The sequence below is a fragment of the Oryzias latipes genome, chromosome 11 (assembly GCF_053564925.1).
Source record: "Oryzias latipes strain Hd-rR chromosome 11, Olatipes_Hd-rR_3.1".
Taxonomy (NCBI): domain Eukaryota; kingdom Metazoa; phylum Chordata; class Actinopteri; order Beloniformes; family Adrianichthyidae; genus Oryzias; species Oryzias latipes.
Genome location: NC_136247.1, coordinates 9,015,001 through 9,033,659, shown reverse-complemented (window position 1 = coordinate 9,033,659; position 18,659 = coordinate 9,015,001). Strand labels below are relative to the sequence as shown.

Below are 18,659 nucleotides of genomic sequence, written 5' to 3'. Positions count from 1 at the left end.
TTTTAACCTTTGTGTCTTTTGTGACAGTTAAAAGAAGTTTAAAGTTGCTAAAAATGCTTAATTAATTACGCTAAACTTTAAACTTAAAATTAGGCAAAATTTGCATACTTAGCTTTACTAAGTATGCAAAGTTTTCTGCTAATAGCTAAATTAATTAAAGGAAAAGTAAAGCAGCGAAACAGTATTTGCTGAAAAGTTATGAGAAAGTTAAAGGAAGCTTTGGGGGGGGTGTTAAAAATACAAACAATTTAAGTAAATATTAGCATAAGCTTTGCTAGGTGAGCTAAATGATGTGATTCTTGCTAAGATATTGAGTGAATAGTAAAACAGCTGAAAATATAATTTTTATATAAATTTTTACATAAAATATAAAGTATGCTTAACTAAACGCTAAATAATAAATTATAAGACATTGTAAAACAGCTGAAAAGATGCTGAATTATGTTTAGAAGTGGTAGAAGTTAAACTGAATGATACATGCAACAAATAATTCTGGGTGTAGACTAAGCTAGTGATGCTAATACACGCTTCAAATGCTAAATTAAAAGTAGGATTTTATTAATTTTTTTTAAAAGGAAAAAATGAGCCAAACAATAATGATTACTACTAAGAATGCTTCATTAAATAAATCAATGTCAAGTCAATATACTAAAAAACCTGAATACAAATGTAAAAGCATACAAAAACAGAAGTTTCTTCAGAACCCTCAGGAGGGCGATGTTAGTGTAAAAGTGGTTTTGAGAAGAAACCATGAAAATATGTTTTCTTCTCATGATCCACTGAAACAGACCGGTACAGAGAGCACTGAAGCCTGGCAGAGTTGATTGAGCCACAGTTGCTGCTCAGACAGTCTGCAGGAAGTCCAGGCTTGACTGCGCAGAGCAGCAATTGTTTACTGCTCAGCGACCAAATCAACACGCTTCGCTGTGAGTTGTTGTGCGAGTTCTCGAAAGCAGAAGATGGAGAGGAGACTGAGAAGAAGCAGGAAATTGAAGTCAAGGCCCATTTCATGGTGTCAGTGTTACTCTGGCCTGTAAAGATGAGAGGAAAACAACAGAGGTCAGTGGGGAAAAAAAGAGTGTGAAGCACTTTATGTAGATACAGGTCTGCTAAGGTTGAGGAAATGGATTTGTCCAAACCAACCGTGATGCCCAAACTTTAGCTTGATCTGTTGGATGCCCAAACTTTTGCTTGATCTGTTGGTTCTTCTGAGCATGCCGTCCTTACTCCGTTCTGCAAATTTGATACAAACCTAGAAAAAACAGATATTGCAGTTCCTCTAATGACCTCTGCAGGTTGGGAAATTTCCTGTTGATTGCCTGGATCGCAGGTTGGACTATTGGGTGGAATAAAACAAAAACTCTTTACTCGGTCCCACCAAATCAGCCACTTGTGTTCCAGTCTGTTTGCTAGTTTTACCTTCATAATCTCCGACCTTCCGCAGGCCCGGATAACCTAAAAACCTGCAGCACCCATGCAGGTCAACCCCACTCCGTACAGGTGCATGTGACTAAGATTGTACCAATACCTTAAGTATGTGTGCTTCAGATGAAGTGTCTGGGAAAATGCCAGTGTCATCAGCATAGAGGTTCACAACAGTTTCTTGATGGTAACAGAGTACGCCCCATGGTTAAATCCTGTGTTTACATCACACATGGTGGCACTCCCACAGTTTCTCTGTAGTCCACATGTACACACGTTTGTAGTAATTGGTCAAGAAGAAGCAGCAGTCTCTGTCTGAAAGCATTAGTCTTGTTTTTATCTCCTTCCTTTAATCCAACCCAGCGTGATGGAACGTGCCAAACGGCCTCCATCACTTTTTAATCTGGTTTTCCAAGTGTTGCTCTTGACTCAGTTAAAAAGCAGCAGAGAGACAGATCACGGGGAGTGCTCTCCTTATCAGGCCTCCCGCCGTGGCACACAGCATGAAGATAGCAGGAGCATGAGGACGCACGTTTGAGCTTTGGTCGCAGATCTCCATCAAAGCGTGCCAGTATCTCTGTCAACACACTTACTCTCGACTGACTGAAGCTGCTGCTTCAGTCTGTGACGTCTGATGTCGTTTTTGGTTTTTACAGACAATGCGGCTACAGCAAAGCATCTCAGGAGGGAGACGAGGAACTTTATTTCCAATGTAAGTAATAAGATGACCACAGATTCTTCTTGTCAACAACTAGATGTACAGACTGCAACGATTCATTTGACCTGTCCTTCAGTGAATTTGAACCCTTTACAGCAGAGCCTTAGCTTTAGTATTGACATTCCTTTAACTACCGTAACTCTTAATTTAAGTAATTCCAGCAGATTCTGAATCAGAATCTGGTCTGTCCAAAAGCTGTAGTTGGAACTCGAAAAACTGAGTTAACAGAGTTCTTTAGAAACAATCATTAATATTCAGTGTAGCCTTTCTTCACTAGCTAGGTTTGTCATTTTAGTTTTTTTTCCTTTCTTCAGCGAGTTTAACATCATGCCTATTCTTTTTTTTTTTTGCAACTGGCTTACACTTTTACTGCTAATGTGTTTTTTGGTGTCAGAATTGAACTTTTACAACATTTTGTAACTTTTATTTTTACAATGATTCAATTCGTTTCATAATTTGTGGTTGCCAATCCGAATTATAGTGACTTATGGTTCATTTTGAATTATCTGATTTAATTACCTGAAACTGATCCAGTGTGCCTCAGAGATAAATACCTGGGTACTGAACAGTGCAGGGGAAGTTTTCCAGATTCCTTCTATTTCTTGCAAGATAATCAAGTGTAAATTAAATCTGTGTTCAAATGAACAAGTAAACAGGAATTTATGTCAAATCCATTCACATTTTATCTTCATAAAGTTCAGCCCACTGTTGTTTTTCCACATCAAAATAGTCTAAAGGGAACATCATTAAAACATTCTAGCACGGTCACGTCTTTGGCAAATACAAAGTATTTCCACACATTGGACTGTAATGATGGACTGATCAGTTTTTGCTGACATCATGTGTTATGTGTGATCTAAAAGTTATACATCAGTGGTACATGCCTGAAAAGTCTGTTAGACATACGTGGAACGGTCGTGGAAAGTTACAAACGTAAAGACCTGTCGGCTGAAAGCCTCGATGGACATCTCCGCACAACAACGAACGCAAGAAACACAGATTGTGCTGGTTTGATTGTAGAACAAATCGTTCATTAAGAATATTTTCACAAGAAGAAAAAAATACAACAGCAAAATTAGACATGCGAGTAAAAAAAAACAATGGAATCTGTTTCCATAATCAAAGGTTACATTCACATCTACATGTCAAATGTTGGTACCAATGCAAGCCCCACCCCCACAGGTCTTTTTTTTTTCCTCTAAGTGGTCCTCAAAGAATCTTGGTGTCATTTTTTTTTTTTTTTTACTTGTCCTGTCCAACAGCTAAGCAAACAGATGAGAGCTGAAAGCCTTTTGTGTTGAACATATTTTACTTTTTCAACAGGGGTTATGAATCTTATGATACACCAGATGTATATTTAAATAAATCCCTTTTTGTAATTTCAGCTAAACTTTATTCATGTTAATTTGTTGGACTGGACGGAAAATAAAAGGAGAAAAGAAGAGAGAGGGATGACAGATAAGGGGGGGAGTAGAGGGGATTGTAGTAGCAAGGGTAATATCATGAAGGGTCACAAACCAACAAGTTGCTGGAGTTTATAATCACAACTGACAGGTTGAAATGCATGAAAAATCGGAAATGGGCGGGGCCTGTACACACTCAAACATTACAAACACACCTGTTGGCTCCAAAAGTGTTCACACACAAACAAGTCTACATGGACATACTACCACTAACATTCACACACGCCTACTTATGCATTCAGACTAACACATGTGAAACATTTCATTCAGTCACGCAAACTGTTTGTGCAAAGGTGAGATAGCACTTGTGCTCGAGTGAGTGTTTATGTTCTTCTGGGGTGGATGATGGAATGTAAAAAGAGGGAGAGAACCCAGCCCCCCACCCCCCCACCCCCACCAAGGCCCCCACTGCAGCAGCAACCGGGACCCCCCAACACCTGCACAGTACGGCAGAAAGAGAAAGGCCGCCTGCCGGGCAACCACATCCGCCACCCCGGGCAGGGCCGACGGGACCAACACAGCGGCCCCCAACGCCAGAAATCAGGGGGGCGCAAGGGGCAGAGAGTGCAAGCCCCAGCCCGACCTGTAGAGCAGCCTCCCCACCGCGCCCAGGGGCCCAAGTTCGGCGTTTTCTCTGCGTGAGAGGATTTCAGAGCCTTCGTGAAAAGCCGCCGCATAAATTCCTAGTTCTGCGAGCGTGCACGGACGGACACGGGCACGCCGCCTCGCTCCATTAGGCGTAGCGGCTGAAATCAGGAGGAGGGAAGGATAAAGAGGGGAAGACGAAGGGAGGGAGTCAGAAGTAAATGGAGCAGCAGCGGAGATGGTCTGTCAGAAACAGGATGTTAGATGTTGTGCGTCGTGTTGAACAAGCTTGTAAATGCTTGTGGTCACACGGATCCCAGTGGGATCTTTCTGACAAAACGGAATTGTTTGGCTATTTCTCTTCTGGTCTGTGCGCAGAATGTGTGTTTTCGGAGTTTGCCTGGGTAAGCATTCGTACACACTTTGTAAAACCTGGATGTGTGTGTGTGTGTGCGTTTTCCCATTTGCGTGGTTTAATCTCCCAGCATGCCGAACTCTCAGGAGAGGTTTGGAGCACTATGCCTGATGAATAATGAGCCGAAGCCGTGCAGCAGGGAATTAAATCTGCACAAACAAAGACACGCCAGCAGCTGACAAGCACGCAGTCCACACCGCAGTCTGGCCTATTTTTACAGACGCACACACATTGTGGGCTGATCACACCTTCCTGGATCTGAAGGTCAGAATGTTGGTGAAGGGGATGACCTGAATCCTCAGACCAGACTGACTCCAAAACAGTCAAACCGGACACGGCTGGCAATGTGCGTTCAAGACACTGAAAGAATGAAATCCCATCTTTGTTCCGCTGGATCCAGGACCCTGTGATTCCTTCTGGGACTTGAACCGTCCTGGCTCCATCCTCTCATCCTCACATCCTTCATTTCACCCTCTGGTTAGCAAGAGTCCATCGATGATGCAGTAAAATGTTTTAAAGTCCTCTGCTTGTTTTCAGGTGAGCGACAAAGGCTGAAAGAGCTAAATAAAAAGTCTGAATTAGAAAAAGCTGAATATATAAAAAGGATGTTTTTAGATCTTACTTGGCTTATCATCGTAAAAAAAGCAGAAGATGAGGTGAATTAAGCGGAATCACAATAGTAGGACTGGAAATCTACACTGTCAACTAAGAGAAACCTCCGATGATGTGACCTCTGGCTCTAAAACAGCTGAATTCAAATAAATCTGGATTTTAAATTGACCTCAAGTTCCAGAAAGCTGGGGAAAACACTGGTCATGTGACCTGATTCTACATCAGAAATGTGTCACAAAAAATACAAGAAAGCTGGGGAAAAACGTCATGTGACCTGACAACAGCTGAATAATAGTCAATCTGGATCTCAAATTGGCTTCAAGAAGTAGAAGAAAGCAACAACAAAAAAGAAAATTAAAGGGGCAATTCCATTAGAACGGCTATAAGAGGATTGATCAAAATCTCTAGATATGAAAGAGGGATTTTTTATTTTATTTAGGAAAATTCAAGATGGTGGCCTCTTCCCGAAGTCAAAGGTCAACGAAACCTATTGTCGTTGTACACCTAACCTTGATTGAGTGATTGCTCAAACAAGTATTTTTTTTCATATCACGGTAAAATTGCCAAATTTCACAAGCTGTAGGTCCTGTGATCATCCCATAATACTTTTATAACTTCCTTAGAACATCTCCAACACCTGCAATGTTTTCTTCTTGCTTGACTTTGAACGTTTTTGAGTCCAATTAGAGATTTTGGCCCAATTCATTTTTTTTAATGATTTCTTCCCACTGTAATGTCATCATTTTGGGGTGGGGGGGGGGGGGGGTGTTAACTCTGTCAAACGTTCACTAAGCGGGTGAACATTTTGGTGAGTTTTTGAGTTTGTGCTGACAGCGCCAGCAAGAATGAAAAATTGCAAAAACGATCTTCTCCTTGGAGTCCAGCACTGCTGTGGGAGATACAAACATTGATAATGTGACCCAATTCAACAACATCTGACTCATACTGAATCAGGACCATAATTAGGGTAAGAAATTCAATAAAGATGACAAAAAGTTCATGATGCTGTTTTTAAAAAATAAAGATGTAACTATGTGCAAATAGTAATTGACATTTCGGCTTAATAAAAGTGTCATAGTCTGTTTCTTGTAAAGTGAATTTCATCCTGCAGTTCCTTTGGGATCAAAAAGTGATTTCTAAACCAGTTCATCTAAATTCCCAAAGTGATTTTTTTATTTTTTTATACTCTGAGTGTTTTCTTCCTTTGGATTATTCTTTGCAGTTATTTTTACTCCAAACTTTGGGGCCAGACAAGCCGGCAACCGACAGAGACTTCCTGTTTCTCCGTCTCAGCAGTTTAGAGTCGTCTAAGCTTGTCCCAGTTTCTGAGTGAGGATTGTGCGTCAGTGTGTGACTTTGTGTTGTTCCGATAACATTCTGAAGCCAGTAGAGAAGACATAAAGAGCCTCTTTGTTGCAGAATCAGACTGGAGAGCCTGCCGTCTTTGATCTCCACGTTTCTCCCTTTACAAGGTCGGCATAGAGGAAAATCTGAGACGCAAAGAGATGACAACATTTTTTCCAGCTTTCAGATGAAAAAAGTCATTTCAGAAGCAACCTGGAGACAATGAAGAGACTTTTTGGATTCTCTGACGTCACTGATAAACTTCATTTAGGCTGGGATCAAAGACTTAAGTCCGAATGTTGCTCCTGAACCTTTATGTGGTTCAGTTTTGTATTGTCGAGTGGTGCCCACACACTGATCTTGTGTTTCTTTGTGTTACCGAACCTTATTATTCAGAGGCAGGGTGGTTTTTCTCTAAACCTTTTTTCCCGTCTCCATTGTTGCAGTTAAGATCCCAACTCGGAGGACGTACATCGACCCGGAGACGTGCGAGGACCTGCAGCAGGCGGTGCACGCCTTCGCCAAGGAGCTGGACAACCAAAGCATCAAGATAGAGAGAATCGTGCACACAGGTACCCCTCTCTTCAGCTTCACAAGGTTATCAATAAACATTCAGCTCACCTGTTCAACAAAGTTTAGTCGGTCTGCTCTGCTGCTGCACGGCGTTCATCTGCTGCTCTGCATGATGCTCACTTCCACAATAATCTCGTAAATTTACGAGTTTTTTTGCGACTTTAATTTTAAAACTTTATTTCGACTTTTATCTCGACAAGACGAGTTTTTTCTCAAAATTTTGTGTCGAGTTTTTTCTCGTCATGACGAGATTAAAGTCGACATGACGACTTTAATCTCGCCACGTGGGCCAGAATTTATTTTCCTCACCGTGGCCCTAAAACTACATCATACCATGCTGTGTGGAGTCCCTCAGGGCTTGATTCTTGGACATCTGCTGTTTAACCCACGCGGGCTCCTTGTGGGTAAAGCTGAAGAATATGGTGTGGAATACGGTGTGGTGCTGAAAATATGAAATAACTGCCAAGGCATCTTTAGAAAGTGTGTGTGAGCTGAAAAGAAGCTGAACAATGAGATTAATTCAATGCTAACTGTGCTAAATCTGAAGCTAAACTGGCTAAAAAATGTATAAGAGAGATAATCAATGTAATATTTAAAGTAATAACTTAAAGTTGTCTTTAAAAAAAGGTGAAAGACCGCTAAAAAGACATTGTCCAATCATCAATAATCCTGTAGATGCTATGCTAAGTATTGTAAATAGGCAAACGTGGCTAACAGAAACTATGTTTGTATGTTTTTGTATTTCTTTCCGCTCAGGTTTAGCTGCAGCATCTCCAGCATTTTCTGTCTGTCTCCATGAATTCATTTGTGCTGTTTTTCTTTTGACTTGCCCCTCTCACCCCCCCACCCTCACCCCAGGTGACTTCGGCGAGGTGTGTCGTGGCTGTCTGAAGCTGCCAAGTAAAAGGGAGCTGCCGGTCACCATAAAGACTCTAAGGGCCGGCTGCTCTGACAAACAGCGCCGCTCCTTCCTGTGCGAAGCCGCCATCCTGGGACAATTCGACCACGGCAATATCATCCGGCTAGAGGGCGTCATCACCACAGGTGAGAGCAAGAAGGGGAGGGGCACAGCAAGGCCAGAAGTGGATGGAGACTGGTAGGAGGAGACCTGGACAGTGGGCAGGGATGCAGTAGACAGTGCAGCAATGAGTCATTGTGGAGCCATAGGGGTCACTATGACACTAAACACCTCCATCGGGTAAAAACATCAAGCCCATCCGACAGATAATGTAGGAGTTTTTTCCAAAGTTTGCCTTTGCAGTTGAGTTTTGTGTGGCTTGAAACCTTGAAGATAACTCAATTTCCAATCAGATGTTTGTTACTTTGAATCTGAGAAAATCAGAATTGGATTGCAGGTTGTACGACTTGCAGGCACAACCGGCCCCCACTCCCGCCGCCCCCTTTGACCCAGCCTCAAAGGCTGAGCGGCTTCTTCGTGGGACTTATTCTCCCCCTCTTCCCCAGCCACCCTGGACGACAGAGCTGTGTGTGACAAATTCATTAAAAAAAAGCTGTTTTTTTTTCAAAAAGGTTGGTTTTGTTTCTATAGCAACCGTTTCATTTTTGTTCGTCTGGGAGTGTCAAACATGTCCATGTAATTTTTAGAAGAATTGGCAAAAGTAAATTTTTGAAATTCCTTTTTTCAACAGAGGTTTTTTTGTTAATCACGCTCACATTCCTCATACGTCCGTGACGTGTGTTGTATCGTTTTCTTCAGCATGAGCCAGGGATTCATCTATTCAATGTTCTCAATATTTTGGTACAAAATGTGTAAGCAGGGGAACGCCACATGTTCAAGCTCACCAAGCTAATGGCGCTAAAAGTCAACACCACAGTCTTTGCAGTCCAGGACTACTGCCGGCCATAAAGAAAGAAAACACTTGCAGCGGTGTGTTGTTCTTCACCATCATGATTGTTTTCACGTCTCTCTTCTTCTGCGTCTCTGCAGGCAACACAATGATGATCATCATGGAGAGCATGTCCAACGGAGCCCTGGATTCCTTCCTCAGGGTGAGGCTGTGTGACAATGCGCTCATTGGGAATGTGTGCAGAGATCTGTTTGCTCATTATGGAAGAAAGCGAAAGCTCATAATTATCTTGGCTTTTCCATAAGCACAATTTTCGGTGGCAAAAAAGCCTAAATTTGCTGTAATTAGTGCACAGTCTGAGGGCAGCAGCAGTTGCAGTAATAAGGAAGATGTCACATAATTAACAGCTAAAGGAAGGTTTTGAGCTTCCCTGCTTTCTCTGAACAGCCTCGGTTCATAATGATGGGAGCTAATGGTTACTTTGCTTTTACACACCGAACACTTGAAAGAATACCAGCCGAAGCAAATGTTTGTCTTCCTTTGACATCGCCATCACACCATCCGCTGCCGTCCTCTCTCTGCAGAAACACGAAGGCCAGCTGAGTGTCATGCAGCTGATGGACATGCTAACAGGGGTTGCGTCCGGCATGAAGTACCTCACTGAGATGGGCTTTGTGCACAAACGGCTCGCTGCTCACAAGGTGAGGCTGAGTGTGGCTGGCGTATATCCCGCCATCTCTGGCGGGATATACGCCATAATGGTCTACCATAATGCTTTTGCATTGAGACTGTAGAAACACCAACTTCCTGTTTGTGTCCATACAAATAGTTTATTTACAATTTGTGACAGCTAACAAAATAAAAGCGTTCTTATTAGAGATCACCATGTCATCTGCAAACATGATGATCCGCCTAGATTCCAGTCTGAGCTCATTTGTCAATTTGTGCATCACTACTGAAAACAAGAAGAGTCTCAAAACTGATCCTTGGTGCACCCCAACCTCCACCTTGTGCTACATCTTTCTCTGTGTTCCACTTTTTCTCAGCTAACTTTAACCTCCAACCACATTCCTGAACTTTTTCATTCCTCCACCCATAAAATGTAAATTATGTCAAACATTTTAAAAGATAAATAATTTTGCCTCTGCTTGATTTTAAAGAAATAGAAGGACTAACACAAAAAAGGCAGAAGGATTCCAAAACATATACTTTTAGCTTTTACACTGAAGCTGCTTTGTCCAAGCCAAGAAGGAAATTTATGATCATTAAACTGAAATAAAATCAGTGACATTTAGCTGAATTTGTTTTTTGAAAGACACCTCTTTATGAGTGCACTGTTTTTCTGTAATATCTTCATCTCTTTCTCCTACTTTGAGCTCATCTGTTTGCCTCCTCTTCCCAGGTGCTGGTGAACTCCAACCTGAGCTGCAAAGTGTCGGGCTTCAGGCCTCTTCAGGAGGACAAGATTGAGGCCATCTACTCCACACTGGTGAGAAAACCTGGAAAGTTGTTCGAATCTATGACATCTCTGGGTTTTCTAGATCCAGTGCATGCTTTGAAAAATGGTTCAAAGTGACTATTCAGTTTATTCCTGAAGGTAGCAGTTGAAAGATTATCATATGTTGCATTCACACCGGACGGAATCCGCGCGTCAAAATTGCCTCTCTGTTGATGCACTTCAAATTTACAGCTCAACGCCACGACGTACCAGCCGCAGAATATCCACCAACATTTTTCTGTACTTCATTCGTTGCCACATCATGGAAAACATGGATGATGTTGAGCAAATAGCTTGGGTTTATATGTTTTGGAGAGCTCTACAGAGGCGCCGGCAAGCACGCCGCCGTGTCTGGGTTCACCAGATCCCTCAGAGTCTCTTCCAGTGAACTTCCCGCCTGGATGATGGCCGATGTAAACGTTACTCTGTCTGTCTGTGGCCCCGTTTGAGCATTAACCCGAGAGAGGAAAAATACCGATATAACTGGAGGATCTTTTATTTTATTGTCTCGATGAAAATAAGATAAACATCATGAGCTCATTGGGCTGAAGCAATCGCACCCGCATCGCAACACCCGTGGCGGCTCTCCGTCTACCAGGCAGCCAACCACCGTTGGGCCAGCATAGCGAGCTCCGCATGGCAGCGGAGATCACATCAAGCGGCCGGCTGGAGTAGCTGGCTCGATCTCCCCAGCTCCATGGGCTCTATGACAGGCTGGCGACCTGTCCGGGATGCATCCCGCCTTCGCCCAACAGTAACCAGGGCAGTCTCCGGCAACCCGCCGCCCCAATGAGTTAAGAAAATGGATGGAAATTCAGGACGCCGCTACGCCGGGCCCGATGACCAAATTGTGTCGCAGGACCTCAGATCGCGTCAGTACATCGACTTAACATTGAAACTTGACACCTGAGGCGCATCCAATGTGAATGCAGGATTAGAGCTTGACAAAAACAGAAAAATCTAAGTGGAAGATATTCTTTAAGTTCTTCTGAAAAAGTAAAAAGGAGAGGTCACGACGTTTTAGAAAATCTCAGTATGATTTTTATTGCAAGAAAATGATTTTTTTTTTACATTCTCAATAAATGCCCAAAGGTGCTTTTGAGGTGTTACATAATTTGAACGTTTTAATCATTTCGTAGCTGGATTTTATTTATTTTTTGTAAATCCTGATTTAACATTTTGTCGTCGTTTTTTTGTTTGATCGAAGAATCTTAAAGCTCTTTTTGGACACAGCTTGAACCTCCTCTCCCTCTGCCCCTCCACAGCATGGAGGGAAGAGCGTTGTGCTGTGGACCGCTCCAGAGGCCATCCAGTACCACCGCTTCTCCTCGGCCTCCGACGTGTGGAGCTTCGGCATCGTCATGTGGGAGGTCATGTCCTACGGAGAGAGGCCGTACTGGGACATGGGCAACCAGGATGTGAGTCCCTGTTCCTCCTATCAGACCAGTCCTCTCCTCACAGTGGCCTTTCGTGAAGCAGGGAACATTTCCCAAGTCGGATTATCAAACTTTGTGAGTTGCGAGGTCGGAGGTTGAGCTTGTTGAGCGGCTGGAAATGAATTCCACTTTAAATTGAAACATGATATGGTAACAGGATTGTTGGTCGGCCTGTCCACCTGTGATCCCGCATGGCCTTTTCGTACCGTCACTGATTAAATGGAAAATGTCAAATGCCGAGAAGCATTTCATGAATGCTCTTTACTTAGATAGAAGCTTAAAGAGCGGGGGAGGGGTGGTGAGAGGGGGAGGGGTGGTGGTGACTGTGAGTCTGTTTAAAAAAAAATAGAATTTGGCTGACAGATGTCATTTTTGTGATTTTTGCCTCCACTTTCCTTTCCCTTTTCTCTGGGAGTGTGTGGTTTTAAAATGACATTGAAATGTGAAAATACTTTTTACATCTGTAGAAAACGTAAAACGTTTTTGCACGTTTCTGGCTACCAAAATATTTGTCAGGTCTTCAGAAAGCACACAAACACACAAGTGTTTTTGGTTTTTACACATACGCACTCACAAACTCTGTGACCTGACATGGGTAAAATAATAATAATAATTTGTCCCCACAAAATAATAAAACACGTTATTAGTCATTCAGAAACACACACATATATGAATGTACATGCATCTATGCATGAGGTAAAAAAAAACGTCTTTCTGGGTTTCCAGGTGATCAAGGCCATAGAGGACGGCTTCCGGCTGCCCGCTCCGCTCAACTGTCCTCCACATCTCCACCAGCTGATGCTGGACTGCTGGCAGAAGGAGAGGGCGGAGCGACCCAGCTTCAGCCAGATCCACTCCGCCCTTAGCAAGAGCATCCGCTCGCCGGACGGCGTGGGCTCCTCCACCCTGGCTCGCAGGTTTGTGCAAACGGGTGGGGTGACGTCTGCCCCGCGTCCACCTTTCCCCTGACAAAGGCGGTGTTCCCGTAGGACTCTGAGCTCCTCCATCACGCTGGCCGAGCGGCCCCTCCCCACCTTCCCGGCCTTCAGCTCGGTGGGGGAGTGGCTGGACGCCGTGGACATGGGCCGGTACAAGGACAACTTCACTGCGGCGGGATACTGCTACCTGGAGTCTGTGGCTCGGATGACCGTGCAGTGAGTCTCCACCTTTGTTTATGATGAGCCCGGACCGGAGGAACAGTCCCCTTTCAGTGACTCAGCAAAATAAAATCCCCTGAACTTTTCGTTTTAGCATCCAAACGTACTAATTTTTAACATTTACATCACTGTTTGTACTAAATCTAAATAATGTTTGGTTTTGTATTGTTTTTGGCACATTTTATCATCATTTAGCTTCTTTTTCACCCTTTTTTACAGTTATTTTAAGCTAATTTAGCATTTTTAGCATTTAATAAGCTGTTTCTTCTTTTTAAAACTTTTTATTATCTATTGTAGTAATTATTTTAGCATTTTTAGTATATAATTACCTCTTTTTTCGCTCCTTATTTTGCTTTTTTAATTATTTTTAAGCTAATTTAGAATATTTCGCATTTTAAGCTCTTTTTTTCAGCTTTTTAGAGACTTTTTTAAGTTAACTTAGCATATTTAGGATTTGTTTTCTTAAGCCTTTAATTCAGCCATTTGACAGTTTTTTTCAATTTAATTGAGCAGTTTTTCCAGTCTAGATCTTTTTTGAGCTTGTTTTTAATCTTTATAAGCTTTTTAGTGTTTTTAGCAGTTTAAGCTTTCTTTTCCAGCTTTAGTACAATTATTTTTTAGGTTATTTGGCATTTTTAGCATTCATAGCATATAGAGACACATTTATATTTAATAGATTTATTCATATGGCGATAGATTTTTAGCAGTTACATAAATATTTTGAGCTTATTTTTTAGCCTTCTAATGGTTGTTTAAGCTAATTTATCATTTTAAGCATTTCACTAGCCTTTTTTCAGCATTATGAGTTATCCCAGCACTCATTTAGTTAGCTCCTTTTTAGCTTCTCTGCATTTGAGACAGAGGAAGGTGCAGACATGTCTGCCGGTGCTGATCCTCCTCCTCCTCCTCCTCTGTCGGCAGAGACGTGTTGAGCCTCGGCATCACCTCTCTGGAGCATCAGAAGCTCATTCTGGCCGCCATCCAGACGCTCCGAGCTCAGGTCATCCAGATGCACGGGCGCGGCGTGCAGGTCTGAGCGGGGTGGAGGGGAGGGCCCCCACAAGGCTTCATGCTGCTGCTGCTGCACACCTGTGCAAGGAGATGAGGAGATGAGAAGCGAGCTCTTCCAGCCGACGACACTCCTCCTTCCTTCTCGTCTTCGTTCCTTCATTCTTCCTTTTTCCAGCGACGCGCCTGCGTCCGAGCCCAGAGCCGAGGAGTGTTGATTACGTGACTTTTTGCGATTCACGTGCACTTTGACCTCCGGAGACAGCCTCAGCTGTCTGATTCTGGATCGCAACCTGGCTTGAGCGTCCCTGCACAGACCGCGTGACGGACAGGAGGCGCTTAGAGCCGCACATGACGACGGATTTGCAGCAGAGGTGGGCGGAGCTTCAAGACCACCCTGTGGACACGTGTTCTGTTTTCCGGAGCCGGTTCTGCTCCACCTCGGATTCTCTCTGGGTCTTTTTTCTCGTTCTCCCTCTGGCCTGTGGGCCTCACCTTCAGCTCTGTACAGAGGTGAGGCCCCGCCCCCTCAGAAAACCTCCTGCTTTGTAAATATGAATTCTTATTTATTTCTGTTGACAGGCTGCTTTGTTTCTGTCCGGTTCGGTGTTTACGGATGCTAGTTTCTTATTTATGAGTTTAAGGTGCAGTTCACATGTTTGTGGGCGGAGCATCGGCACATCGGATCCCTCTGTCATGGAACTGCTGTCGTCATGGTGACTCATGTTTAATATTGTACATATAAAAGTCTATTTTTCTAATTTGTTGGGAGAGCAGTGGTTCCATCTGCCGGCCGTGTGACGCTCTCATTGGTTTAAATTCAGGTCCAGTGTGGGATTTGAAGCTTGAGCTTCTTTCTTTGTTTAGTTAGTTTGGATGATTTTTACCTGTTAGAAAGAGAAAGGATTCCAGTTGCAATACTGAAACGTGTTAGTAAAAAATCTTCAATCCGAGGAAAGGTGTCTGCGGCTGAATTATTAACACAAGTCCGATTTCTCCTGCAGCTTCAGACCACTAGGGGTCAGTGTTGTGTCACTTTTAGGGCAGCACTCCTCAGGTGTGGATCGCCACCGCAGACGTCAATCACAGAGACGTGGAACAGGAAAATCCAGCTAGGATCAGGACGGCCACGTCAGCTCCGCCCACCTCAACAACCTTCTGAATGGTCTATGGTCAAGTGGGTGGGGCAAAGTAAAGTGAGTTTCGGTTTCAGCAACCAGAGTCACAGAAATGGATAGAAAATCAGTAAAAACAATAGGTTTGAGGTACTGCAACATTTTTAAATTGCTGCTGATGTCCACAAAAATAAAAAAATGTAAGTTTCAAATCGCAAATCCCAGAAAATAATTTTTACAGAAATGAATTGCACTGATTGAATAAAGTTTTGTTTATTTTGAAGTATCTAAAGTCCAGCAGAATCGGGTTGGGGTGACTGCTGTGACCCGGTTCTGGTCGAGAGGACTGGAACGGAACAAGCACCAAAATGGCAGGAAAATCAAAGAATAAGAAGCAGAGGAGAAGAAGATGAGCAAAACCCCCGTTAGCGGACAAAATGGTATCACCATGAACACGAAGCGATTTATGCCTAAATTGTAAACAAAATATTCCGTTTCTAAAGCAAAACTTTCCAAGTAGCAGATGAAAAGTTTGCTTTCAAAATCTTTTTCTTTTGTGTTTCCGACACATCTGTGTTTAGATGAGTCTTGAATCCTGCTTTCTCCCTTTTTTTAAATTCCATTCTGGATTCTGAATGGAACAGTGAAACATGAGCTACCAAGCAGCCAATCACAGACAAGAGGGTTCTTCCTGATTGGTCTAGATTCTGTCCAATCAAGTGTCTTTGCCTCTTGTTGACGTGCTTGGAGGCGGACATTGGTTCTGTGACCAGGATTCTGCTAACTTCAACCGTTCTGGCCGGGATGCATCAGAATGGGGCGGAGCCAGGAGCCCGGCGTGTTTTTTACGTCACAAATACATTTTTTCCCCCCACTATTTTCACCTTCTCCTGATTCACAATGATTTAAAAAAGGGATACTCTTAACTGTCTCTATGAATGTCCATCATCAGAAAAAAGCCACAAGATCATAAACAGAAAACTGTTTCCATCACAGAATAAAAGCTTTTTTTTTCTACTGTGTTACTTTAAGTCATTTAGAAACTACAAATTCCCTTTTTTTAATTATATTTGTAGCTATTTAGTTTTTTCGGCTACTTTTGCATTTCAGAGCCATCAACATCAATGACAGATTTAGGATTTCTGGACATTTAAATTCGTTATTTTTACAATGTTTTTCGGTTCCGAATGTTTGGGTTTCTGAAGGATTGTTGGGATGACTGAACCTCCACGCACTTCCTCTGGCATCAGCTTCAACAGACAGACATGTTTATAGAGAATTAGGAAACCTACAGGCATAAATGGGGAAACGTTTGCTTAAAAACCTGAGTTCATGAACCGTTTCTCCCTTCAGGATTCTCCTCTCTCCTCCTCGGGGTCAGATCCGGACACCTCCAGAACCTGGACTCGTCTCTGCCGAAGCTCCAGATGAAGCGGCGCCGGGCTGCAGCTGGAGGAGGTGGTGTTTGGCTGCGTGGGCGGTGCACGGCTTGCCGCTCGGAGATGAAACTCATTAAGTGTGCGGCTCCAGTCCAATAAGACGGTAATATAGAGGCTGTGGATCGGCGCCGCGGCATTATGAGAAAAATAAAAAGATCTCATTGTGTATGGACGCCCTCTTCACACGGGCGCTGACCCTGCCGGCGATCGCGCTCGCACGCCCACGCCACTCATCTGCATGCACACTGGCCTCCTCTGAAGTGGGGGGGGGGGGGTGGTCTCACCTGCTAAAAGCATTGGGGGGGGGGGGGGGGGGTTCCATTTACAGTATAAGACAAGTGGCCTAAGCGAAACCCTCCCCCCTCGCGTTCCAAACAGGAAGTAGCTGCTGGTTCAGGCTTCTGCGCTCAAGACTCTGGCGTTCACGCGGACGAGTTTCTATGGCGAGCACAAAACGCCTGACTTTGACCAATCAGGGGCTCAGATTGTGATGTATGGATCACGCAAGTGCCAACCGTTTCAAAATGAATCATGAAGGAGAAATGAATAATTGCAGAATGAAATGATCCCAAATCTTTCCACATCAGAATAGAGCTTCAAAAGATTTGGACGGCTTTGACATTTGACACCAAACCTCTTCTGCCTGTAGGTGGCGCTGGAAAACAGAAGTGCTGCTGTGTGATTTGTTCATGGGAATTATTTATTCTATTTTTAATCTAACCTAAAAATTACTGTAAAAAGTTTGATTTTGAAGTATTTTTTATTTAAATTTGGAAAAAAAGATCCAAAGTTTTCCTAATATAACAACCTTTACATCACCAGGGAGAACAATTAGGGGGGGAAGCAAGAACTAAACGTCAGGTCCAGAGTGATCGAATTAAACGCATAAAAACTGTTTTATAAATTCAAAACGAGATTAATGCAATTAAAAAAAACACGCTAATTTGTTTGTAATTAAATAATCGCGATAAACGAAATAGCAACACTGGTAAACAGTAGGAAAAGAAGAAGCCCCTCCCTGCTAGTGCAGTGTGAACACTCTGGGCTGAAGGTTCCTTCTAGAACGGCGTCACACGGCTGTGTGGACGTAGCAGCACCGTCCAGCAGGAACGAACCAACTGGACGGGAACTGGGTCCAGGTCTGGACCTCCTGCTGATCCTCACGCTGGAGTTCCAGTCTTCCATGACGGTGGAGGTGGACAGACATCCGTGAACTGAGGTTCAGCAGCGCCTCCGCCTACATTTATATCGCTGGAAGGAGGAACCCTAATAAAGGTTTTAGCTTTATGGAAACACAGGTGGATGTTTGATGAACTCCAGGAGCACAGAGGAGGTGGAGGAGCCAACGACTGGGACTCCCAGCAGAGCCCCCCCTCCTCCTGCTGAGATGAAAGCAGCAGAAAGGGGAGTCGGTCCTCCTGCAAATCAGTGTGAAGGAGAAAGTTCCTCCGCGTCACAGACGCACGCCGCGCCTCAAAGCGGCTTTGAGGCGTTAATCCCTGCATTATGCAGGAACCAGAGTAAACAAGGAGGAGGACCTGAGAGGACGAAGGCGCTCAGCCGTTTGGAGGAGGAAGAGGAGGGAGATGAAGCAGCTAAAGGCTTTTCAGCTCCTCTGGGATCTCCTGGGGAGGAGCACAGCCGCCTGATCCCGGAATGTCCAGCTTATCTCTGCCTGTGTCTTTCACAGCTTCGTCCCCGCGGCGCCCGCTCCTCGCCTGCCAGTCCGTCCGCTCTCGGCGCTGCCACCTTTTCCTGCCACAAATCCCAACTTCCTTGGAGCTCAGAATGAACTCTAGGAAGCTGGAACGATCCAGCAGAGCTTCAAGGCAGTTTACTACATTTAGACTCCGCCAAAAAGAAAGAAAAAAAAAAAAAAAAAGAGTCGAAACAAAAACCTCCAGGATTCTGCTTGTTTAAATGTCTGCAACTTCGATGAATAAAGCAGACGGACCAACAGAACGGTTCCATCTGGAACTTCTCAGACCAAGTTTGAAAAAAAGAGCATAAAATCTTTTAATCTCTGTAATAAAGTTTTTCTGAAAGATCCTTAAAAGTTAAAGCTT

The 18,659-nt window shown here is 43.6% G+C and overlaps 1 protein-coding gene across 1 annotated transcript in view; it reads left to right on the top strand.

The window, feature by feature from the left end:
• Positions 1–14,997, top strand: part of epha10 (EPH receptor A10) — a 130,611-nt gene extending 115,614 nt beyond the window's left edge. Inside the window, exons 9-18 of the mRNA XM_011481140.4 lie at positions 2,079–2,134; positions 7,006–7,131; positions 7,991–8,176; positions 9,081–9,142; positions 9,525–9,641; positions 10,343–10,429; positions 11,704–11,856; positions 12,601–12,791; positions 12,864–13,028; positions 13,953–14,997. Of these exons, the coding sequence (XP_011479442.1) occupies positions 2,079–2,134; positions 7,006–7,131; positions 7,991–8,176; positions 9,081–9,142; positions 9,525–9,641; positions 10,343–10,429; positions 11,704–11,856; positions 12,601–12,791; positions 12,864–13,028; positions 13,953–14,067 (1,258 nt within the window). The 3' untranslated portion in view covers positions 14,068–14,997. The remainder of the gene's footprint in view (positions 1–2,078; positions 2,135–7,005; positions 7,132–7,990; positions 8,177–9,080; positions 9,143–9,524; positions 9,642–10,342; positions 10,430–11,703; positions 11,857–12,600; positions 12,792–12,863; positions 13,029–13,952) is intronic.
• Positions 14,998–18,659: the final 3,662 nt, after the last annotated feature.